The sequence below is a fragment of the Tiliqua scincoides genome, chromosome 1 (assembly GCF_035046505.1).
Source record: "Tiliqua scincoides isolate rTilSci1 chromosome 1, rTilSci1.hap2, whole genome shotgun sequence".
NCBI lineage: Eukaryota > Metazoa > Chordata > Lepidosauria > Squamata > Scincidae > Tiliqua > Tiliqua scincoides.
In genome coordinates, this window is record NC_089821.1 from 229,419,784 (window position 1) to 229,445,612 (window position 25,829).

The following is a 25,829-nucleotide window of genomic DNA, read 5'->3' on the forward strand; positions in this document are numbered from 1 at the left end:
GACATTCTATTTTGCAAAGAGCTTCAAAGTATTTTTCTAGTTGCCGATTGTATTTTTAATGTATGTTGTTTATTAATCTTACAGAATTTTACTGTTGCTTTGATCCACACAAACTGACAAACAGTATAGCTGTCCCTCAGTTTCTGCGGGGGTTCAGTGCCGATACTGATTAAATACCAATATTAGCAAACACAGGACTCCCTTTTAAAAATGTTTTTAAAAAGTAAAAATCAGAAAGAAAATAGCTTTTCCCTACCTTCATGCTGCAAAACTATAGTTTGCAGGACAGTTTTCTGTGTTCCTGTAAGCCACTTCTGGGTTATACAACCCTCTCCCTTGGCCCTGGCTTGCCCAAAATGCATCACAATGCATTTCCCCAATGAAAATGAATCACATTTAATTCCATCTAATTAAGGATCAGAGTGCACAAGTCATCCAAGGTTCACCAAACAGAAACTAATCTTCAGAGAGAATCACGCCAGCCTTAAAATTCTGACCTCATTGGCACCATTAAACTTTGAGGACAAGGTCTAACTACTGTACTTACTTTCTCGCTCTTTTTTCTTCAGCCGTTTTCTTCTTCTGTCAATGGAAGCTACTTCAGATTTTAAAGACAAGTAATGCTTTCTGATTTCTTGCAGCTTTTCCTGAAGGACTGCGATGCGCTCTCCACTGCTCATATTTTCCAAGTCAGCTGTGTGAAAACATTTGTTATTTTAGCTAAAGTTATCATTCTTCCTCTTTATGAAGAAAAAACAAGGGATACAAAATGGATGCACAGGGAAGCAACAAAGAAGTGCACAACATTATACAATTTCCAGACCTGATACTTTCATAAAGTCAAATTTTGCATCAAAACTTCAATTCTGACATTCAGATTTTTACTAATAACTGGAGATAAGCCTGGAGATCAAGCTTCTGCCTTTAATGCTTGCAAAGTCAAATAAAGTGTACTTAAAATATGTAAAATGTAATTTTAATTTACATTATTTTAATGTAAATTATTTACATTATTTAAAATGTAAATAAAATATGTAGCCAATTCATCTAACTCTTGGACTTTCAAGCAAGTGCACATATAAGATTACAGGCATAACAATGGGAATCCACACTTACACATCTGAAAACTCCATTTGTAAAGTTTTGGCAAGCGATTATTCTGTTCCTTGAGATCTGAATCCTTCTCTCCATTTTTTCCACATTTCCCTGGAGACTGTGTTCTTGCTGGAGATTTGGTATGCTGAGACTTCATTCCTGTAGAAACTGATTTTGCTGGCTGAGATTTGGCAATACTTTCCCCAGCAGAAAGTTCCTCACTATCACTGCTGTTTGCTGAAGAAACACACAAAAATATATTATATACATTTAGTTTATTCTTCAAATTTTTTTCCTATCAGGAGGAGCATTCCCTCTTTAGAAGAAAACTCATCTCAGTTCAGACAATCAGCTAGCTATCCTCTAATAAAAACAAGATGGCAGACTTCAATATGAAAGCAAAAGCTTACACATGTTTCTGCACAGATAAGGGAGAATGTATCCCTGCTAGAGCGCTGGGGGGGGGGGGGAGAGAGCACTGCAGTCACACAATCTTCTATGCACTTGGCAAGCCTTCCAAACCATCTATGAAAACTGTTCTTCGGATGTTGAATTCTCTGTACAGTTCTCTATACATGCCTTAGTCTTCATGTAAAAAGGTATTTATTTTAAAACATTTATACCCCACTTTTCTCCCCAAAGGTGATCCATGGATTCCACTGTGAATTAAATAGTTTTCAGCAAAAACCAGGCCCAAGACTGACACAACAAGATATTTTAAAGCATCATTTGATTCAACTGGAATAGCTACAGTTAACTACTCAAGTGAAACATATAGAACTTCTAATATGTACAGAATGTCTACGATGTTATAAACATTGGGCTGGATCTGACATTTTTATCCCATGAGTGGAATGAGATGTCATTCATGAAAAGAAAGCGATATTCCTGAAACACCGTCTTCTGTTAATGGAAGTTCACAGAGTGAAAATATTGGAGCCAACGCATTATCACTTAATAATGTTATGAGTGTAAGTTTTGCTTTGGACTTAGTTGCCATACTTACCACTTTTGCTCTTCTTTTTGTTGTTCACAACAGACGTTTTGTGACTTCTTTTCTGCTTTTTTGTGGAACTTCCTCCCTGGACTTCTTTAAGCCTTTTCTGGCCTGCACAAACTTTAATAATAGCAAGAACAAGGTATTATACAAAAAATATATTTAAGATACCAGAGGCAACGTATGAAAATGAATTATTTTTCACATTTCATGATATTATCAACTTCCTAATTCAGTCCTAGCTCCCCAAAATAGAGAGGTCAAGACCCAAAGGAAGGCCAATTGCACATCAGAGAAAGCTACAAGCACGACACAAGCTTTGGGTGGTATTTCTCACCCAGCTCTCACTACTAAAGAGACTTCCAAAGACACTGAATTGACATTGTTCAGCTTAAAAAGGAATCTTTCTTCTAAAACAGTGGAACTAATGTGACAAAATTACTAGGAAACTACAGCTGTGTGTGTAGTCCTCCCCTACATACACATATCCCTTTTTAAAAATCCCAACCATAGAAAATATTATTTTTAGCTATTCTGCATTAAACAAAGACGGCAATGAGTAATTCATTAAAACGCAGAAAAGAATGAACAAAAAGCACATTAAGATTGCAATCCTATGCCAGTTTGCCTGAATACAATGGTACTTGTTTCAGAATACACATGCATAGGATTGCTCTGAAAGTTACGTTAAAAAAAAATTAACACATCAAGTGATATACTGTTCACATGACGAGAACAAAAGAGTAATGATCACTTTAAATTTAGAAATTCATTAGGAAGATGTGAGAAACATTCAACACTGCTGTAATAAAAAGCCTGCCAGGCTAAGGATAAAACTAACATAGGTCAATGTCACAACCATGACATCACTGTCTTATGATAGCAATAAGAACACTCAACCAAGCTTGTACATTTCTGTCAGCTTCATACATTTTCAACTTTTAATCTAAGTCTGCAATTCTATACACCATTTCCTAGGAGTAAGCCCAACTGAATACAATGGGACTTCTAAGCAGACATGCATAGGCTTGCACTGCAAATTTAAGACGCTTCTACATGTACATTAGGGCGCAATCCCAACCAACTTTCTAGCACTGGCACAGCGGTTCCAGTGGGGCATCTGCTGCATCCTGCAGTTGGGGGGCAGTCACAGAGGCCTCCTCAAGGTAAGGCAATGTTTGTTCCCTTACCTTAGAGTTGAATTTCCCTTACCTTGGTGCTGGAACGTTGATTAGGATTGTGCCCTTTACCTACATGTCTTCACAAGTCAAGTAAAACTATTTATTTTGAGCCAAAGATAATATGAAAGGAGATAAGGCCTAGGAAAGGAACAAAAATAGATGTGTGTGCAGCAATTCAGGATTGGTTAGAAGTTGACTACTGGGAAAAGATGATTATTAATAATAATAATTTATATAGCTCTGAGTGTGCCAAGTGCTTAATATATTTTATCAAGATGTTATTCCTATAACAATCCTACAATTATCCCCATATTACATCAAGGCTGATGATGGAGGAATTTGCTTAAGACCACCACCCTAGTGAGTTCATGGCAAAGGTGAGATTTGAAACAGAGAAGCCCTGATTCATAGCTCACACAATGTTATATCAACTCTGAATGAACAGTCTGATCAGCCCTGGCCAAAGTTCTGGCACTGCATGAGGCAGTGCCTCTCTGCTTGCCTGCACCAAACTGTTCCTAAGTGGTGGCAAGTGGCACCTTTTTTTCCTCTCTTTCCTTCAGCACCCACAGAGGAAGAGGTAGGTTGCTGCTGGCCTGATTCTATTCTCTCTTAGCAAGTGGAAAGTAGATCAGAGAACCTACTGAAGTGGGTCAATAGGTGGCAGGCTGGAAGGAGGTGGTGGGCAGGGTGCTGGGCACCCCCTTCAACTTTCAGTTTGTGTCATAAGTGGGTCAGTCCTGAATCTGATTCCCTTTTCAGTGAGCTGCATAATTTAGCGAAAGATAGAAATACTGTTCAGTAGCTAGTACTGTGTTGAAATTACTTGAAATGATTTTGCTGGATACTTCATTCTCATGAATAATTCTATCTACTAACTAGATCTTAGTCATTAAAGTGCATTCTTGGGATAACTTTTGGGGGGGGGGAATTTTGTGAGTTCTGAACCAATCAGTGAACTTACATCTGAAACCGAACACACTTCAGTATTATTATAAAGGTTTGAACAGTTCTCATTTCAACATCTCTGAAAATAGAAAAGAAGAGGCATTCTTTCAATTGCCAAACAAACCAACAACTGTATTCTGATTTCGGAACAGTACACCTTCCACAAAGGTGTATCATCCTTCAAATAAGAGAGAAACAACAATACATGAATACTGTAACCACATAATTTAGGGTAGAAATATATGCTAAATGGTACAATGTTTATACCTTTTTCAGTGTGTTCTGGTTGATTGCTGCTGCTGGAGCTAACGCTAGCATCAAACCCCGTAGGAGATATATTTCCTTCGGACTGAAGATCTTGAAGTTCCCCTACAACACTGTCCACCTCAATCGTGCTATCCGTTTCACTCTTAATACTTCGTACCTCTTCTTGATTTGGTGCCAATGTCTCAGTGCCAGATACACTGAACTGATGTCTGCTGGATTCCGCTACAGTTACAGATGGGGGTGACTCGGGTGTAGTGGGAGGGGTGTTTAGTACAGAGTTACTGCCACTACTTGGAAATTCAACTTTCTTGTCATTCATTTCAACTGGTTTCTCCTCGACAGATTTAGTATCTGTGCTGAGTGGCAAAGGTCCTTCACCTTTAGAACTGCACAAAGATGTTTCCTCTTCTACAAGAGTCTGCAGATGCTCTTCAGGTGCAGCATCCTCTGGAGAAGCATGTGGTGGAGAAGCTGCAGCTTCCGTGTCAGAGTCTGAAAAAAGTTCCTTGAGCGTTTTTTTAGGCCACTGCCCCTGAATACTTGACCATACATCTTTCCGATCCTTAGCTCTGGTATTTTGAAGCCTTTCATCAGAATTACTTAAAAGTTTTACTCTCTTCTCTGCTACTTCAGAGAAACCTGTATAAAAAGCATTTGTCCGCAAAGATTTTCTTTTGTCATCTAATCCATTGTATTTTTTAGTTGGCGATATCTTTAATTTATTCTTTACTTCATCTTCATCTGAGGAGCTGTTGCTACTGTTTTCCAAGCTAAGTGTGTCTTTGCCATTTGATTTTTCATCCTTAATATTAGGTGATCCAGTTTTTAAACATTCCTCTGTGCCACAGTACCTTCGTTTACTACGTTTTACTGGTGTTTTTGTTTTATCTGCTGCCTCCTTTTTGACCTCTTTCCTCTTCTTGGTGGCTTCATTCTCTCCTTCATAATCAGTATCATCAGATAATTCACCCAGTTCTTTCCGCAGTCTTTCTGGAGATTTGGAAATTGACTTGGATGTCACGGTGCCTGCAAAGGGTTTAGCATCTTCTAGAAAGGCTGAAGTGTTCTGCTCCTTTGGACAGAGTTCATTATCATCTTGGCTCACAGCCTCATCTTGAGGTTCCTCCTTAACAGTATTATATACACCTGAAGCACTTGGGTCATCACCCTGCTCACTGTCAGAGCTTTCAGAAGCTATAGGAAAAAAAGACACGAACAAATCACTGCACCAGTCACATTTCCAGATATACAGCACTTATATTAGATTTCAACTCCTTTATGGTCATATACCTGTCAAAAACATAAATCAAACAAAGAAAAAAAAAGGCAGGCTTCTTCTGATCAAATGCATTTTAAAAAAATAGCTACAGCTACAGCCACAGCTACACTGAAAGCAAGTCTTGCTTATTTACAATTATCTGTGACAAAATACTTCTGGGAAATTATTCTAAGAAACTTTCATAGTATTTTTGAAATCTAAAGTGCTTCAGGCCCTGATTCAGGCAATCTCTTACAGCACTGATCAGCTGCTGAATAGAATGAGGTAGCTATATTCCACCTTCAGCATGCGACTGGTGCTGTAAAAGTAGATAGTGCTGATCACAAGATTGGTAACACTTGAGATCTATGGTTGCCCCCTCTAACAGCAGCTTTTTACATATGCCAGATGTGATCCAGAAGGGTGACCCCTTGGCAGAAACTGTTCTGCTCAAAGTCTGCACTTGCCACATGCAATAAGGTTAATGTCCATATTTATTCATGTGTTCAAAAATATGAATTGTAATAATAAAGTAAAGGTTTAAAGCACTGTTTCTCAAACTGTGGGTTGGGACTCACTAGATGGGTCACGAGCCAATTTCAGGTGGGTCCCTATTCATTTCAATATTTTATTTTTAATATATTATACTTGATGCTACCATGGTATGTGACTGCATTTGGGGAAACGTGACAGACCTGTACTTTGAACAAGCTACTATGCATATTCTTTTAACAATGATAGTAAATAGGACTTACTCCTGGGTTCGTGTGGGTAGGATTGCAGCCTAGGATTGTTTAAATCATAGGATTGTTGTTCCTGCCTGATGATGTCACTTCCACTCATGACATCATTTCCAGTAGGTCCTGACATTCTCATTCTAAAAAAGTGATCCTAGTGCTAAATGTGTAAGAACCAGTAGTTTAAACTATTAAAACCTAACTTTATACTTCCTGTTATTCAATAGAGCTAAAAATACAATATGTTCAATACAAAGAATTTCAGATTAATGCTTGTGTTTGTTGTCTTCAAAGGGATGCATTATTTCTGGTATAATTCTGAATATTGCTATACCATCCCTATCGAACAGTGTGATCCTATGAATGTCTATTTGGAAGTAATTTCCACTGAAATGAATGGAACTTACTCCCAAGTACACATGTATAGAATTGCAGCCTTAAAGTCACTGAGAATATCACATCTGACATCTAGACTGAAAATAAATGAATGAGGCAACCTTTACAGGTGTAGGAGCTCAGCTCGAATGTGAAAGCTCTTGTGCTTGTAAAAAGAAAAAAGAAAAAGGTTGAATCATGGCATATGTCTGCACATAGTCAAACACAATACATAGATTCTGACATTTATCAGTATGTGGATTATTTCAGTTGAGTAAAAAAACTTATTTTCAAGCATTTGAGATAACTAGATGATCTGCAAGACCACAGATGAAAGAGATGCAAAGGAAAATACACTGAAGCAAAAGAAAATGAGGATGATTCTAGAAGAATTTATCAAACAAATGGCCTTAAAGAGGAACTACATTATTTTTTTGGAGGATAAATGCCACATCCAGGGTTACGTAGGAGGAGCAGAGTCAAAAAAGGGAGAACGAAGTTCCCCACCCCCAAAAAAGTTGTGCAGAGTACTTCTGTTTTGAAAAATAACAAATTGATATTGTACAGGACCATGCCTAGGATTCAAGAACTCTCATGCCTGGAATTCAAAGAATTTTACAACTAGTTCTATGTTCCAAGGGTCTTCAGACTTTATCTTCTTGCACAGCACTCTACTATGTCATCTGGCAAACAGCTTTGGAAATTGAGGGGACTTGCATGAAGGCCAGTTGTTAAACAACAGAGGGCCAAATCCTATCCAACTTTCCAGCCCAGGTGTAGTCATGCCAATGGGGTGCGTGCTGAATCTTGTGGTGGGAGGGTAGTTATGAAGACTTCCACAAGGTAAGAAAACATTTGTTCCCTTGCCTTGGGGCTGCACAGTAGCTACACTGGTACTGGAAAGTTGAATAGGATTGGGCCCACAGTCAAGAATTCTTCTGGGCACACAAACTCTTGGACTTGCATAAAACAGCTATTTGGATTCTGATCCTAAGTCAGGAATCCAATAATTGGCTTAGGATGGAATAGAGTCACCAAGGTGTGAGGATGTGATTCAGTACGAATTTTAAATAAGAGATCAGAGCTGTATTTATATTGCTATACATAAAAAATAAAACAGATTTGTAAAAAGATAGGAATAGATGAATGTGGAATGGTAGAAAAAGACCAAAAAAACTCTCCAAGGAGAGAACAAGGAGGCCACAGACAATGTGTCAAACAAATGAGGAAAGAGGAAAAGTATACATTCTGAAATCAAAAGTACTGGTAACACACAGACAAATAAGCATTCATTTTAATAAGAACAAATCATGGATGAGAATTTTAAAGCTGTGCGGAACAGCGAAGTCAGACTACAGCATGGTTATGAAACAGAAAAGCTATGGCACACCAGAGAAAGTAGTCCTTTCTTCCAGGATGATGAAAAGGTCTTCCAGGCAGCTATATTTCAACAGACCAGATCTGACACAATAGTTTCTTCATGCACTATAATTCTAAAGATTTACACTAGGGTGATGGAAGCCTGCTTGTTAGTAATATCTGGACACAAAAGCAAAGCAGAATTGAGCAGAAATTTTGCTCAATTTAAACTTTGGATCCACCAATGACACGTAAATGTGCAAAAGAGAACTTGGAGAACAGGCATCTGCTTCAAAAGGGGAAAAGGTAGAATCTTTCTTCTGGAGTTCAAGTTCTCTTTAACTCTTACATTTCATGGATAAACCCAATATAAAAGATGAATTCACTGTAAAATACATGAGACACAGAGTACAGAAAAAACTGCAACTACAAAAAATAATACTTAGTTTATTGTCTATTATTGTATGAAAAATATAATAGAGAATAAGCTGGTGTTATTTTTTGAAGCAAAAATCCTTGTGTTTCCCCTCATTCTGCCTATTTTTCCTCTATTTTTAAAATAATTTTTCAGCCTCCAAAGTTTTCTGTAATGGTTTAGTATCTGAGCAGCTGGGACATCTGCCAGTAGTAGTTTTGTCCTTTTGACTTCAGCACCATAATCGAAGGGCCATGTGGTATCCCAAACAAGGCTTACATGAATTCTGTCTCTTCATATTTAGAATACCCCAGAGACAAATCTCCCACTGAGACTGGCATGTGCCCAGTGATTAGGCAGTCAAGTTCATCTGGCTACGTCAGGGCTTTCCAAACCCCAGCCCGGAGGCTGGATCCAGGGTTTGGGGAAAGCTCTCTGTTCCCTGAGCGCAGCTTACCGTTCCACCTCTGCTCTGTGTGTATTCTGAGTAGATCTGGGCACTGGAACGCTCTGGACAGTCGTATCTGCCTGGACATCCTATTGACAGCCTTCTGGGACACTGGGCAACAGAGGCGACTGCCCAGAGGATCCCAGTGTCCAGATCTACTCAGAATACACATAGCTCTTTCATACTGATTAAACAGTCATACAACAAATTAGAAAGTCTGTGTACATTACCCTGCAGTCCATTAAGGATAGATGTAATTTCTAAAGATTTATTTGGAGCTGGTTCAGAGGTTTTGGTATCAGTGCTATCTGGTCTGGATGCCATCTCAGATGATATACTGGCATGAAAAGGTGGTTTTGATGAGCGTCGCAATTTAAACGTTTTAGGAGAATACTTCTCATCTTTCTCTTTGTCAGTTTTATTCTAGTTTAAAAGACAAAAACAAATATATATATATTGTTAATTAACCTATAAATTTGTCTCATATCAGAGTTAACATTCTGGACAAATAAAATGGCAACATAATGTACATGAGAGAAAATCTAATGGAACTGTTCCCTAGGGGAGAAAAAACTAAGACTCATTAACATAATGTTGACTTAGAAAAATAATGCATTGTTGTAAACAAAAAAAACCCCTTCACACTCACGTTTATGTTGTACAAGGACATTCACAACTCTTTTGTCCTGTAGCATCCTTTCAATTCCTGGCTCATATATATCCTATGCCTACCTTTGAGGTGTGTGCTACAGAACACACTACTAAAAAACCAACACCGCAGATAGAGATTATTCAAATTTTAAAATAAGTCATTTAAGATGCCTACTGTTTTCCCTCATGCTGTAAAAAACATGGGAAACGTCTTCACAAGTCTTTATTTGTGAGAATAAATGAGTAGGAAGATGTATGCCACCCTGAATGTCTTAAAGCAGGGTGGAGACTGTGGAGCCTGTCAGCATGTATGAAAGTTTGAGAAGGGGTCGTAGGACCCATAATAAAATGGCTGCCAAATGGAGCCAGGCCCATTACATGAGTATTTAAATGTTCTCTTTGATTAAAGGCCAAGCTAATTTTAGTTTTGCTATCAAATTTTAATTGCAACCTACCCTAATTAGCACTTGTCATCACATCAGATTCAGCTTATCGGGCTTTCCAGAGGCATCTGACCAGCTGCTGTTGGAAGCAGGCCTGACTCCCCTTGGCAGCCATTTTGTGAGTCCCTGCCACCCCTTCTCAAAATTCCACAAATACCCACAAGTTCCACAAGGTTGAGAATCCCAGCTTTAAGGAGTTTAAGGTGGCACACATAGTTCTTCACCCCTCCCATGTATCTTCACAACAACCTGTGAGGCAAGTAAGATAGAGACAGTGACTGATCCATGACTGCCCGCTGAGCTTAATCATTGAATGCCATTTTGAACTTAGCTCTTCACAGTCCTTGTCTGACATTTTTAATTCAAAGTATTTCAATGCTGTTCCCATTAAAATCCGTGGCCTACAATGCCCATCAGGGAGTTCACTGATTTTGCAGAGGCAATTTTCAGTTTAGCGTATCACACAAGAAAGTGAACCAAGTCACTTTCTTTAAATTTAAGGAGCCTAACAAGAATTAAAAAAATCCATACAAAACAGGTCACTCATGTAAGTCAGTCACACCTCAATGACTCCCTTTATTGGGAGGGGGGAATTTCAGAATTTAAAATATATGCAAAACCATTTTCTTAAATAGGTAAACTAAGCCACAACATAAATGAAACAGTCAGCTCAATCCTATCCAGTGGTGGTGAAGCAGGGCCATGTAGCCTGCGCTGTATCCAGCACTGGCAAGCAGCAGCCTGGAGGTCTCCTCAAGATGTCAATTTTCCACTCCCTATGTAAATAAAATTCAGAAGGAGACCAACCTTTATTTTCTTTCGATGCTTTATTTTGGGCACATTTTTGTCAGCTGGTCTCACTATTTTGTCTGCTTTTATCCATTCATCATACCTAAGAGGAAATAATAATGGAGAACAAGTTCATATAAAAAGTATATTATTTTTGTCATCACACAGCAGTAATGCTATTAACAAAAATAAATTCTGGGTACCATACTTATAGTGCAATCCTAACCATATCTGTTCAATGTATCCAATGGAGCTTACTCCCAAATAAAAGTGCTTAGGATTGCATTCCCAGTCACGCACCATTCATTCAAGGACCTTGAGACCTTACAGTTAGATACTTACTATGCATGCATTTTCTGCAATCACTATGCTGCACAGACTCAGTGAAAACTATGAGTTGTGCAGGAAGCAGTCTATAGGACTTAAAAGAGGCTACTTTGTATATTATGCTGCAACAAACCTAGATTTGCTACCAAATGTACAGCCAATCCTGGAACTTGTCAGAGAGTACCTGTTTGCAAACATGTATTTACAGTGTCTACATTTTACATGCATATATAGGTGGGGCGTCCATATCCACAGATTGTTCATTCACAAATCTGGCTCAACACAGATTCCCCAGACTTGGCCCAACCTGAGCACTCTGAAGGCAACTGAAGTTGTGTTGCCTCTGGAGGGCTTTCTGAACCCCACAGAGGCTACATGTGTCTACCTGTGGCTTCTGTGGGCTTCAGAGTGGCCTGTAGGGCTGATAAGATGCAACTTCAGGGCCAACAAGATGCAAAGTGACGTTTTTATGCCTTTTAAGGCATTCTGAGGACCAGGGAGGGCTTCTCCAGACCTCAGAATGCCTTAAAAGGCATAAAAACATCCACTTCCAGTTTTTGTAAGGAAACTGGATGTTGTGACTTTTTGACCCCAAAGCCATTCTGAAGCCTATAGAGGCCGCAGGAGCACACGTATGGCATCTGTCAGTTTCAGAAAGCCCCCTGGAGGCGACCAGAGCCGTGTTCACCTTTGGAGCTTTTAAAGGGCCTGAAATAGCAGATTTCATTATCCATGGCTTTCAGTATTTGCAGGGGCCTGAGAATAGATACCCTGCAGATCCCGAGGTCCCACCTGTACCAAGAAATACATGAAGTAGCCCTGTGCAGAGGCTGAAGTAAAAATGTGGTTGTGCTAACTGGTTCCCAAGCTCAGTATCAATTTAAAGACAATTCAGCAAAGAAAGCATCAGAATTCTAAACTTAAATATACAAATAGTGAAAGGTCATGTTAGATCAAAAGGGTTGTAACGTGTCCTTGGAGTCTCTTGAGAAAACACTGAAATCTAGCTAGGTATACAATTTAAGAAGGAATGGCAGATAAAAGCATGTGGGACAGATGGAATTTACTTACACTGCAAAGAAATATGTAATGGATTGCATCCAAACTTTTATCTCCATTCAGGGAAGAAGTTTTTGTTCATGGAAGGAGAGCTGCACTCACGGAAAGACCACTTTATTCTCCTTCCATGAACAGAAAATTCTTCTGTGAGGGGAACATATTTTATAAAAGTGTTCCTGGCTGTGAGGGAAAGTAGGGTCTGGCTCCATTACTCTTCCTCCTGCAAGCATCAAGGAACAGGTAAATTCAAGGTAAGTTGATTTCCTTCCATGATTGTGACAGCCATAGGAGACCAGACAGCAGCGGATCCAGTCCTCAGTAAGTCAAGCTTCTTCTCACCAGCAGTTATAGCACTGTCTTTTGGTTTAGGCTAACTGCCTTTCACTTCTTAGGTGGAAGTTTCCTGCCCTGTATTGCCTCCCTGTGCTTTTGTTTGAATTGTTTCTAAGATCCTTTCCAATCAAGTCAAATATTTCCTACAGCTGATACCTTTAGACTCAGCCATCAAGTAATTCTCCAATAGGTGGACACATCTACCTCACTGTAGCCCAAATCCCAAGGCTCTGGTTCAGCATTTCTTAACATCCGTCTTCTGCAATACCACTTTGCATAGTCCACTTATTGGAATTACCACTGAAACAACTGGTGGTGATGTCATCACCAGTTCCTTCTGGATTGGGAGGCCAGATGCAATGTGACAAACACCGGTAAGAGGTTGAAGATGGGAGGGCTTTTTCGAGTTAATGAAAAGCACGTCCTAGAGCTGTGCTTGCCAAGCTGAGCCTTCCTACTACTGCCTGTTGTGCTGCTGGTGTTGTTGCCCAGTGGCAGAAGTTTGGGGGTCCTGTGTATGCCACTAGACACCACCACAAGTACCACCAGTGCTATGAGTATCACTGGTTGAGAAATGCTGCTCTAATTAGATTGGTCAAGCATGTTGAAGGTGGATTAAGGTAAAGAGAATTGGCCAGGGAGAGTGACTGCTTTCCCCGTGTCCCTCTTCCATTTCCAGGGCAACCTGTTTTTGCTCCCCCACCCCAAGTCCACACAGCTGCTGCCACTGCTCCACTCAGGCAATGGACAGAGTGATGGGGTTGCAGACAACAGCCACAATACTAAACATGGGTGTAGATTCTGGAGTCTAGTATGCGTCCAGAATCTCCTGGACACTGCAGCTAGATTCACAGCTATTCTAATCAGCCAGGAGCGTATGTGCCTCTGCTCTTCCTGAATCCACTGCCTGCTCATGTGTGCCCATGCGCACTCCTCCTACGGAGGGCATGTAGGTAATGAGCAAGCATGCTTCCAGCCCTCCTTCCCTTTCTTTACAAAGCACTATGCAGCTTCCTCAGTTTGCACCTCTTTGGATTGAAATGAACTGGCACAGAGGATGCTGGGAACCTGGGAGTGCTAGAGGGGAAAGGAGGCTGCCACCACTGTATTCTTCTTCTGACTTGCACCCAGCAAGTGTCCAGTAGAGTAACAGGCTGGAGAGGATAGTAGACAGATATACAGGAGGCTCATCTGTTCAATTTCTCTCCACATGAACATTTCAGGTGGCCTGATGATTGGACCACCCCTATGATCAGCAAAAAGGAAAGCCAAGTGGCAACTCCACTCATGTTGATTATTGCCATAACTAAGATTCAGGGAACAAGTCTGTGATCTTGAAAAACCAGGAAAACCTAACATCATAAAGTTAGGAAGACTGTTCGCGTGCATGCTTTTAACATAACTCATATAAACAAGAACAAATATTAAAACATCAGAAAAAAAATCTAAACCTTACTGCATGCATTAATAAAATATCCACCAGAATTTTCAGTCATATTTGTTGCACTCAAAAGCGGGGGTGGGGAATGGAATGATGTTTAAAATGGGATGCACAAGTGAGTGCTCATTGTTAATGATGGGAAGCACTCACAGTTTGAAACAAGAACTCTTTCTCCACAGGAAGAGAGACTGGGACACAACCCACTACTCACAGTATTAAACACTAACACTGTACTAGTGAATGCATATTCACTGCACCAAACTAAAGACGAGCATATTTCAAAAAAGTGAATTTATTATTATTTTTATTTTATTAATTTATACCCAGCCTTTTTGCCCAAAGAGCACACAAGGCGGCTTACAAACAATTTAAAATACAACATTAAAAAAATCATTAAAACAATTTACAATAATTAAAAATCTAAAAAACAAACAAACCCCGTGGATTCTCATATAAAAAAGCAAGAACGCCAGCCAGCCTGTCAACAATTAAAAGCTTTTTGAAATAAAAAGGTCTTCAGTCCACGCCAAAATGTTAGCAACGAGGGAGCAGTTCTCAATTCTAAGGGGAGAGTATTCCACAGTTCAGGGGCCACCACCGAGAAGGCCCTCTTCCTGGCCGCCACCCCTCTCACATCTCTTAGTGGTGGCACAGTCAAAAGGGCCCCCCCCCCAGATGATCTAAGAGCATGGGCAGGATTGTAGGGAAGGAGGCAGTCCCTCAAATACCCCAGACCTGAGCCATAAAGGGCTTTAAAAGTCAAAACTAGCAGCTTGAATTGGGCCCGGAACAGAACCGGCAGCCAGTGTCGCCGCCGAAGCAGCGGCTCGACAGAGTCAAACTGACATGCCCCAGCAACCACAAGAGCAGCCGCATTCTGTACTAGTTGTAATTTCCGGACTGTCTTCAAAGGCAGCCCCACGTAGAGCGCATTGCAATAATCTACTCTAGATGTCACTAGGTTAAAGAAATCTTTGAATCAAAACTATTTTCTCTTTCTGATACCTTCAGGAGAGCAAGGTCAATGAACAGACTAGAAATTCCTAGCTGTCTTTTCCTTCACAGCTATTCCAATCACTAAATAGAGAATATACTTTTTGCTGCTGCTGGCACATCCTAAAAGGACCACATGCATCTCTAAGCATTCCGAAATTCATGATCACTCAGATTATGGATGGTGTACTATATCCACTACCTCTTCAGTCACAGATACTGTGTGAACTTAATTCTGACAATACAAACCTGACAATGCCTTGATCTGATTAGAATCAATTCAGGCTTACTGGTCTAAAAGAACTATGAAAATATCAATATACAATAAGCTCAAATTGTGTAGTCTGTCCAAAGTAAAAACAAAAAACCAACAATGAAATGGCTATAGTCATGATTCTTCATCCTAACAAATTACTAGATTAGAATGATTATACAAATCTGTACGATGACAGACCATGCATTCCATATTATTAGTCAAGGTACATAGCCTATCTCAATGTATTCTAGATGCATGGGGGGAAGAAAGGGGCACACAACAATGTATTTTCATCATACAACTACCTGCCCTTGGAAGACAATGAGAAAATAGAGGGAGCAGCAAAAGTTGTTGGAAGGTGTTCTGATTCCCCAGATGTCCCTTGGCATGGATACCACTACAAACCTCTTGCTCCTCTAAAGGCACCCACATGGTGTTCCCCACCATCACTACTACCACATTAGAATACATGGCAAAGTTTTGCTCCAAGCCCTTGGAGTTCGGAATCTGAGCCTGAAATGCCCAATTTATAGATTTAGGATTATATTACTTGTAGGAACTACGCCAGTGCCCACTGAGAGAGGAAATGTAAGCTATAATCACCTGTCTCTACAATACTGAGAAACTTGATGCATTACTGAGTACAACATTTCTTACAATAACACTCCAGTTAAACATGTCCTCCTAAACTCAAATACTTAAATAGCAAATTGTGTGAACAATGAGAACTTAGAATATTATTCTACTCTTCACCTTTAAGAGCTAGAGTTTCAAGCAGGAATAAATTTAAAGTTCAGGGGGAAACACACAAAATATAATTAAGACTTAATGGTCCCAAAGTGCTCACAATTCTGCTACTTCAACCTCCAAACTTCAATATATTGTAGATTCAATCACCACACTTTCTCCCCTTATATTGACCTATAAACTAAATTGAAAACTCAATTAGTATCATACAAAGTCTTCACTTGAAGCAAGTGAACTTTGCACCGCTCGGCTCCTATCAACGTCTTCTTAATTCTAGAGAAAAACGAGAACACTGCTTGAATAGACTAAGTTGTCTAATTGCACACCCCTTTCAAAAGTTCTAAGTGGGATGAAACCAAAGGCAAAAAACCGAAGTTCTTTGTGGCAACATGAAAGTCGCATGCTGTATTTGTGCTTTCTAAAAACAAATGCAAAATTCAACATTTTGTTCGCTCAATTGTGAAAACAGAAAAGGTAGCATGGCAAGGTTTTCCCGACTATGACTCATGCTGACTGACTCTGCCAGAACTAGAGAAGTCTAACATGGCCTCTCACCCTTCAACCTTCTTAGAGAAAGAGTACTATAAAAAGTAAGATCCAAATGGTAAGCAAAAATGATAAGCAGTTCACAGGAGTATTAAGGAGAATGTAAAGTTGGTCACAAAAGCCTTTGCAAAGAACATTTTCCTAAGAATCTCAGGATACAGCGATATGGGAACCACATAAAGCAGAAAACTTAATTAAAGGCATACAGACTACAAAAGTACCACTAATAAATATTAAAATCACAATTTCCCCAAAAATATTAATTATAGCCACAAGCCATAATAGAAAGATACAAACAATAATAAGTCAAGATGAATCCTCTTCAGAAGCACAAAGTAACATGAAGCCAACAGAAAGGCAATTGTTTACTGCCCATTAAGATGCACATAAGGACTAAGATGCAAGTAAAGACTCTGTAAAGACTCTGTAAAGATCAGTAAAGAAACTGATCATGTGGTCTAATGCGGGAAGAGAAATATGGATCTTGCATGCAATTGTCCAGAAAGAAATTTGCATTTCCAAATGAAATCTCACTTCATGTCCACTTCTTGGTAAATTATATGTTTGTTTTCCATGCTACACTTTAAGCAATGTCAGAGATCTATCTGCAATTTGCTCGACATGACATGACTGAGCAAAATTAACAGACAAGGGACCTACGTTATTATTATTATTATTTATTTATTCCACTATGATATTTCACTGTCAGGAAGTAAATTTTTAAAAGCTGAGGCAGAAGTCTGAACAAGATTTCCTTCTCTTGATCTACAGGCTACTGATTGCTAAGGATATATTCTATAATATAAATAATTTTATACAGTACAATGATCTTCATAGAGAAGCAATATTGAAAAAGTTCAATATTCACTGTGTTTTAAAATACACAAGTGTATTTTAGAAGTATTTTTAAGGAAGTAATCACTAGCTAAATCTCAATTACCTCACATTCCATCCGCAGTAGTGCACCAAGTAAAGGACTTCTCCACCTTCAATATCAGAATCTTTAATACTAGCTTCATACATTTTTTGATTTTTCCCTCGTCCATACCGCACTTGTACTTTCATGCCTGGTGGATAACATTCAAATTCTTCTTCCTCATTGTTGCCACTGTTGCCATCTTCCTCTTCTTCCTCCTCCTCTTCTGCTTCTTCTTCATCTTCCTCTTCTTCCTTAATGGTGCCATCGCTTGAAAGGTTTAAAAAATGTCAGTTAATAATAAAAATACTTGGGAAAAGTGTTCAGTGCCAAATGGCGTATACTGAATAATATTGTGGATGCACAGAGGATGAAGAACAGCAGGCTCCATATATATATATATATGCATATATATGAAATCCCTTAAAGATGAGAATTTTCTTATTAGTATTGTCAACTGACAAGAAAATAGCCAAGCAACCAGAATCAGTGACAGAAAGATGCTTCAAAGCTAACAGAAGATTTAAAAGATGACTTGATTTAATGAGAAATGTCTACTGCTATCTATGAAGACTAAGGATGTACCTATGAGCCAAGAAGGTATTGGAGTTGACTACTCTAGATATTTCAGCTTCCCCCCTCCATCTTGGGCCCATATTTCTCACTATAGTTACATAATTTTGCATGAATTTTTCACTGTGTGCTTTACACGTGACTAGTCTTCAAAGACTTTACTGGATAAATGTGTGATTTTGTTACAGGTGGTTAACTGGTAAAGGACTGCTTCAAAAGCAGATATTCTTAGCCTACTAAGGACTGGATCCAAAGAACTGAGCAACTAATTTCATACATCCAAGGAAGTGCCTTCTGTTCAAAGGAAACAGTAAAAAATCTCACAACCAGGTCCTTGGGCAAACCTATAGTAGTTCTTTGGGTCCTGCCTGATACATAGAAATATTTATGTAGTAGTAAAAGTTTTCAAAATTATACCTCAATCCAACACTTTAATCACATGCTTTAAGAAATTTAAAACTGATTTCATTTTGAGAGTACCTCTTCAGAAATATTGGGCAGAAGATTTTTGTCAAGTTTCCTATGGAATCTGGCCTAGTGTTCTGAAGGGGCAGGCACCCCAAATTAGAGCCTAGCCAGGATCTGAAGAGGAGACAAGCTGTACAAGAGAGAACCGCATGTGCAGCTGAAGCATTACTTTTTGTTTTGGTCACAGCAGTTTCAGCTGCAGAACAGACAAGGCTTTCTTCAGTGTAAAAAGCACTTTATCACTCAACAGTGGACACTGTTACAACAAGAAAAGACTGCAAAGCTCCAGCTATGCCTACAATTCTCTCTCACATTATGCATGCCCATTCTTTGAATGCCAGCCCTAACAATTATAAACTGGAGGCAGGAATGTATCTAGTTCATTGTATATAGCTAGAAAACATTTATAACTGAACACTATTTAGAGAAAATCTTAAAACCACACCATTTTTTAAAAATAGGTTAACAACTATATGGAGAGAGATGCTCTGCTTGAAATATAAAAATTCAAACTTTAATTTTTAATATTTAGTATAAACAAAAAGAAATGCAATTTTATTTTTCCTTAGTTGTTTTATAATATAGATTCATTAACATTCAGGTGCTTCTCTCACATAAATGGGATCAACCTACCAGAAAGGCCACACTAAATCTTAACATATAGCCTATTCAGTATATATCTGAGTTGAAGTTAACAAAGAGATGACCTATTTCAATATGTATTATGGCCTTTGGCTCCAGTCCAGAAAGTTTCTTTCAGCAGTGCCAAAGGGATTTTAAGCTTTTTTTTTTTTTTAAAAAAGAACTTTTCCCCCCAAACTGTATCCCATATTCCAAATATTATGGGCACAATAAAATCACCATTTCAAAACGGGTTTGCTGTGCAGCATGAGGGTGCAGTGGGAAAAGCATAAAGAGGACTATACCGTTAAAAATCATACTGGCAAACGCTATTGAATGTGCAGAATTAATCATGTTATTGTGCATGTGGGCAACTACTGGAAGTTATGAAAACTTCCTTTAGCTAAAAGGGCCCTGTGAACAGCTTCTAGATTGCAGCATCCCTCTCCTATCATCCAATCAAGTTTACATCATTCTATCAAGTTTACATCATCAGTGCTTTCAGGTTCCTACAAGCCAACTTATTAAACATAAGGCAACACTGATGATGGAGATCTTATTAAACAGATATGTCTAAGCAGTCAACTTGTATACTTTTTTTTTCGTATTTTCCTATTATGAAATCTTCACTGTTTAAATCACAGGAAGGCAAAATGCAGCCAGTGTGTCTCCCATTAGCTTCTCCTCAGTTCTCTTTTCTTTTGAAAGCAGGTTTCTAGCCTTCAATTGTTGCAAAGAAAAGCTTGAAAAAATTATAGAAATGTGAAAGACTCAGACTAAAAAGCACATAAAATTATCCTTAAATCCTCAGATCAGGCAGTAACATCTTCTTGAAGCAAACACCAGGATGTATAAGAAAGTTATAGCAGAGATCATTTTATATTTAAAAATGCTGAAGAGTGATTTGAAATCACAGATGGAAGATATAAAGATGCAACCAAGTCAAGGATATTCAGGGAACAGGAGAATGGTCAAGAATACATGCCTGTTTGGGTTTCCAATAGATCTGTATGTTTTGTAGATTTGTAATATGAAGATCATAGCATTTTATTCTCAGACTGAAAATCTTGTCGTACAGATAAGAAGCAAAGCACTGAACACCACGAAGCAGAAGTCCTTAGATAAAAGGAAGCCAGGGTAGACCCGTATGCTGTGGAAAAGCCTTACATGCCATGTGTGCGTACAGGCAAAAGCTGGATTTTTTTTGTATTCCAACTGTGGTATACTAATAGAAAAACTTTATGCAAAGCAGATGATACCTATAGGCTTTTAAATATGTTTCACAAAGCTGCAATAATATGAAGATTTAGGCTAAATGGTAGTACAAAAATGGTAGTATTGAATAGTGGACACCTGAAAGTCCACAGCATTAGAGCTCTACCGACAAGGTAAAATGAGGATGCAAGCTATTCCCAAATGTAAACTACCTCAAGCAATTTAACAATGTCCCAAAGAGCAGGAGTGTCCACCTTTAGAAAGAAAAAATAAAAGAAACCAGCCAACACCTACATTGAAATGCATATTGGAAACTGATAATACTTAATGATAATAAAGTAAATACTGTTAAAAGGCCAACCTAAGAGAAGTAACACTCAACATACCCAATATCAATTGCACTAGATCCAAATTTAGCGTAAATTCCCTTTGTCAATTCAAAACTACCTTGTTACATCTACAGTAGTGGCTTTCCCCCAGTAATGCATAAGACTGAGGGTCCAACCCTATCCAACTTTTCAGCTTTAATGCAGTGATGGGGGGCAGTTATGGGGGCCTTTTCAAGATAAAGGAATGTTTGTTTCCTTTGTGGTTACGTCGGCTTTGTAAAGGTGGAAAGGATTGGGCCCTAAATCATATAATTTCTTTCCTTACAAACACTTTTTGCAAGTCTCCACAGACACAACCCAGAGAAAGTTTAGCCCGCTTAACTTCTATATAAATCAATGGGTCTTAAGCCCATGGTTCAATACTTAAGCCTCTGTTATTTCACTATATCAATGATACATTAAAAATATATCTGTTACTTGCATTTTATCCCAAATCTCTTGAAAATGTCATTCATGCTGTAATCCTATACACACTTACAGGGGAGTAATTTCCACTGAATTTAATAAGACGACTTCTGAGCTGACATGCATCGGATTGCACCCTAAGTCTCCCATGAAGATTCTTCAGTACATACCAAGTACTTTATACTCAATGACAATATTAGGTAGAAATGAATGGAACTCTATCAGCATAAGTGATCAAGTAGACTGTTCCATTTGTTGTTGCCCCTTAAAGTATTAATCTTAGAGTGTTCTATAAAATGTTGCTATACAAATATTTTCCTAATGAAAATTCCTTACAATCATAACAAAAGTGAAGGATTACTTTCAAGCAGGTATTTGTTTTGAGTAAATATTTCGAAACTACATATTTCCACAATTAAATGCTATTTTAGAATTGTTTAAATTATTCTTTTAATAGACAATTACAATAAACCCTGGGTCTCTGCACTGTTCAAAATGTCCTCCTTAATTTATATTCAGTCATTACATGATAATTCCAAAAGCTTTTAAAAGCATAACTATATCATTTTTCCAAATAACTCAAAAGCTACATAGACAGAAGAGATAGCTCTATTATCTTTTGTTCTTTCATCTGAAAATAATACTTATATGATTAACATTAAGACTGTTTTTGCATCTGTGCATAAACCTCAGTGCATTTAAATCAAACCCTGTGGTTTGATGCAAACATAAACTTAAAGCACAATTCTGTAAACACAAAACGATGAAACAAACTGGTTCAAAATTCTGTTGCTCATTTTTCCTAAGCTCCACATGAACGGATTTAACCTTATTACATGCTTAGAGCATAATTCCAACTCTCTGTGTTTGATATGTTAAAATGTACAGGTTCCATTTGACTGGGACCTGTGTTACCACATACAAAAAGTACACTGCATGAAATCTAAATCAGCTATCTGCCTCTCTGCCTAGGACAGCCAAGCAATTAAGCAGTCCAGTGGTAAAGTGAACATTTCTACTCTCCCTCTGTTTCCCACAATGAGCAACAAACAGCAATGAGCAATGCATGTGGCTCTTAAGCATGTAGGGCCAGAAGACAGATTCACTAGCACAGGCTGCACTACAGTGTTCAGTTATAATAGCCCTGGAGAAAAGCAGTCATGCTGTGGAGGGTTTAAGTGCCATCTCTCTCTGCATTAAAATCAGGGGGGAGGGGCTCATAGCCACAGGGCGCAATCCTAATGCCTTATGCCAGTGCTTTCCAGCACTGACATAAGGGCAGTGCAGCTCTGAGGTAAGGGAACAAACATTCCCTTACTTTGAGGAAGCCTCCGTGAGTGACACCCAACTGCAGGATGCAGCACATATCCCATTGGCACCACTATGCCTGTGCTGGAAAGCACTGACATAAGGGGTTAGGATTACACCCGCAATTGTACAACAATGTGTTTCAACAGGAAGTGTAACATTCCACTTGTAGTAAGTTTGTACCACAAAGAGTGACAGGAACCATAGGTGGGAAAACATTGTGTTGTGCTATGACAACAGGCAGGAGAGATGCAAGCAACATTCAGGCAGGTGGGCAGAGAAGGCAACTACCCTCAAACAGTTCTCTAAAAGCCATTTTAAATGGTTTTTGAAATACATCACCCTACTGAAAACATATTAATCTCATCAGACTGAAAAAACCTACAGACAACCTAATATGCAAAATACATATTACTCTTTCCTGAAGTACAGGGTGGAAGCAATGCCTGCTCTTTAAAATCATGGGTTTTAAAATCACTGGTCATCTGCCTCTGAAACTTTCCTTCCTCAGAATGAATTCCCCTTCCTTTCTATTATCAGGCCCAACTACATCTGCACAGACACTTAACCACGGTTAATACTCTGCAAACTCAGCCTTCTGAAGTGCGTCTGAAGTCCCAGGTTAAAAGGAAATCTGATTAAAAGGGAATCTGGTTAAAAGGGAATCTGGTTAGGGGAAAGCTGATAAGTGAAGGAAAGGCAGAATCTGGACCAAAGACAGGAGCTCATGTTCCCAAGATTTACATGCAATTAGCAGACTATGATTTGCAGGGAAACAACATTACATCAGATCTGGTCCTAAAAGTAATATTGAAGAATGAACACCATTAATAAGTTTCCTATACTTTTAAAATATTGCCCATAAAATAAGAGAAAACATATTCACAATTATACCAAAAATGATTCAATCACTTTTTAGGAACTGAACATCCTTCAAAAGCTGTGAGGAATGGTGGTAGCGGGGACAGCAGGTGGAGCAACTCCAACAATTTTTATTTTGTATGAACTAGTTAACTCCAGTAAAATGATTTCCTTTGATGCAAACATACCATGACTAATCTCCACAATGAAGTACTTATGAAAGGATTATAGCGATATAGTGCTTAATAGATACTTTTAAAATCCCTATTATGTTTCATAGTTTTCAATTATGCTTTGTAGAGTTGTTCCTAACATTAGCTTTAGCAAATTGTCAACCGTAAATTTTAACGTCTCAATCTGTGTCCAAGCAGTACAACACCACATGAATCACAGGCACAAGGCACACATTTTACAAAGATTTAGAAGACAGTTCTCTAGGACAATAGGGTACCTGCCACTAAACTTTACAGTTTATGAGTCACAAACATTAAGGTTCAAGACAATATGTGAATAAACTCACTGCTTTTTTGACTGAAGAAGAAAATTGAGATAATGAAGATCTGATATGTTAGAAACTAACATATATTAATGAATAATAAAAGTGGCAAACCATCCAGAACACAAGCATTAGATACATAATATACACACTATTTCAAAACCATCTGTAATTGTTGTTGTTGGCAACTGTCAGTCTCGAAAGACTATGGTATCGCGCTCTGAATGGTGGTTCTGGCACAGCATCTAGTGTGGCTGAAAAGGCCAATTCGGGAGTGACAATCCCTTCCACACTGGGAGCAAGTGTAGTGTGTCCCCGGTCTTTCTCCCTGGCTATGGGCCTTCCTTTCTTTGCCCCAGTCTGTTGGCAAAGTGTCTCTTCAAACTGGGAAAGGCCATGCTGCACAGCCTGCCTCCAAGCAGAACGCTCAGAGGCCAAGGTTTCCCATCTGTTGAGATTCATTCCTAAGGCTTTCAGATCCCTCTTGCAAATATCCTTGTAGCGCAGCTGTGGTCTACCCGTAGGGCGCTTTCCCTGCACAAGTTCTCCATAGAGGAGATCCTTTGGGATCCAACCATCACCCATTCTCACGACATGACCAAGCCAACGCAGGCGTCTCTGTTTCAGCAGTGTATACACGCTGGGGATTCCAGCTCGTTCCAGGACTGTGTTGTTTGGAACTTTGTCCTGCCAGGTGATACCAAGGATGCATTGGAAGCAGCACATGTGGAAAGCATTCAGCTTCTTCTCCTATTGCGAGCGAAGAGTCCATGACTTGCTGCAGTACAGAAGTGTACTCAAGACACAAGTTCTGTAGACCTGGATCTTGGAATGTTCCGTCATTCTTGTTGGACCAGACTCTCTTTGTGGGTCTGGAAAATGTGGTAGCTGCTTTACCAATGTGTTTGATTAGCTCAGTATCCAGAGAAAGAGTGTCGGAGATTGTTGAGCCAAGGCACACAAAGTCATGGACAACCTCCAGTACAACATAATACAACGTAATACAACATAATACAGTAAGGTATATGGTTATATTTCTAGATAATCAAAACAATAGAATCACTATTTCAAAAAAGGTGACTTTGTATCTCATCCTAATAAATGTTCTTCATTACAACTAGATTCAGTTATAACCAAAGCTCTCTTTGCTAACTTAACAAGCTATACTGACCAAAGGGATACCAGCAATAGTAAAATCGTGGGCATCCATGGTACTGAGGAAGGGGATCCAAAAGGCCAGGAAACTAATGAAAGCCTCACACAATTCTATAGCAGCTGCCTAAGCTGGTGCAGTGGATTTGCTTAAAAATGTTAAGTCAGGTTTTTTTTGTTTTGTTTTGCTTACTCTCCCTTAATTTTGATGAATAAAGGAACTATACAAAAAGATCTATATTTTATATCATTGTACCCTAGATTTTAAAATTCCATATAGATTTTAATAGGACACATTTTAAAAGACATTTTAATGGAACACATATATAAGTTTGCATGTAGATATGAAAGACCAACCAAGGTCAAGGTTAACTTTAATCATTTGTTATGAGTACCTTTAAAATATTTATGGACTACAGGACCCTGTTGCAATCTTGACTGAATGGCAGTCATGGAACTGCAGCAGCACAATGGCTAACATGTTGCTGTATACAGCAAGGCTATAGCTTCAAAGACAAATTACTAAGTTACAAAAGTGATTTGCTATAGGCTGTTAACTGTATCAGGAGTAAACAATTTTCTCTTCCAGGTAGCAACACTCATAAACCATAAAACCCCTGAATAATTATATTCAGTGACAAACAGAAGTGCTTTAAAGACGGTTGTTTGTCTTTGCAAGATGGAAGAACAAATGAATGGAAGAATTGATGCACATGGATAAGAAACTTATCACTGAGACTCAAATAAAAAAGTTTAAATG

General features: G+C 38.8%; 1 protein-coding gene across 2 annotated transcripts in view; it reads right to left on the bottom strand.

Moving 5' to 3' along the window:
- Positions 1-25,829, bottom strand: part of ARID4B (AT-rich interaction domain 4B) — a 114,554-nt gene that overhangs the window by 1,792 nt on the left and 86,933 nt on the right. Inside the window, exons 17-23 of one of the 2 annotated variants that reach the window (XM_066616978.1) lie at positions 17,606-17,851; positions 10,982-11,066; positions 9,311-9,503; positions 4,489-5,682; positions 2,102-2,212; positions 1,117-1,332; positions 548-694 (exon numbers count right to left, since the gene is read on the bottom strand). In XM_066616978.1, the coding sequence (XP_066473075.1) occupies positions 548-694; positions 1,117-1,332; positions 2,102-2,212; positions 4,489-5,682; positions 9,311-9,503; positions 10,982-11,066; positions 17,606-17,851 (2,192 nt within the window). The remainder of the gene's footprint in view (positions 1-547; positions 695-1,116; positions 1,333-2,101; positions 2,213-4,488; positions 5,683-9,310; positions 9,504-10,981; positions 11,067-17,605; positions 17,852-25,829) is intronic. The other variant, XM_066616983.1, reaches the window with a different exon arrangement.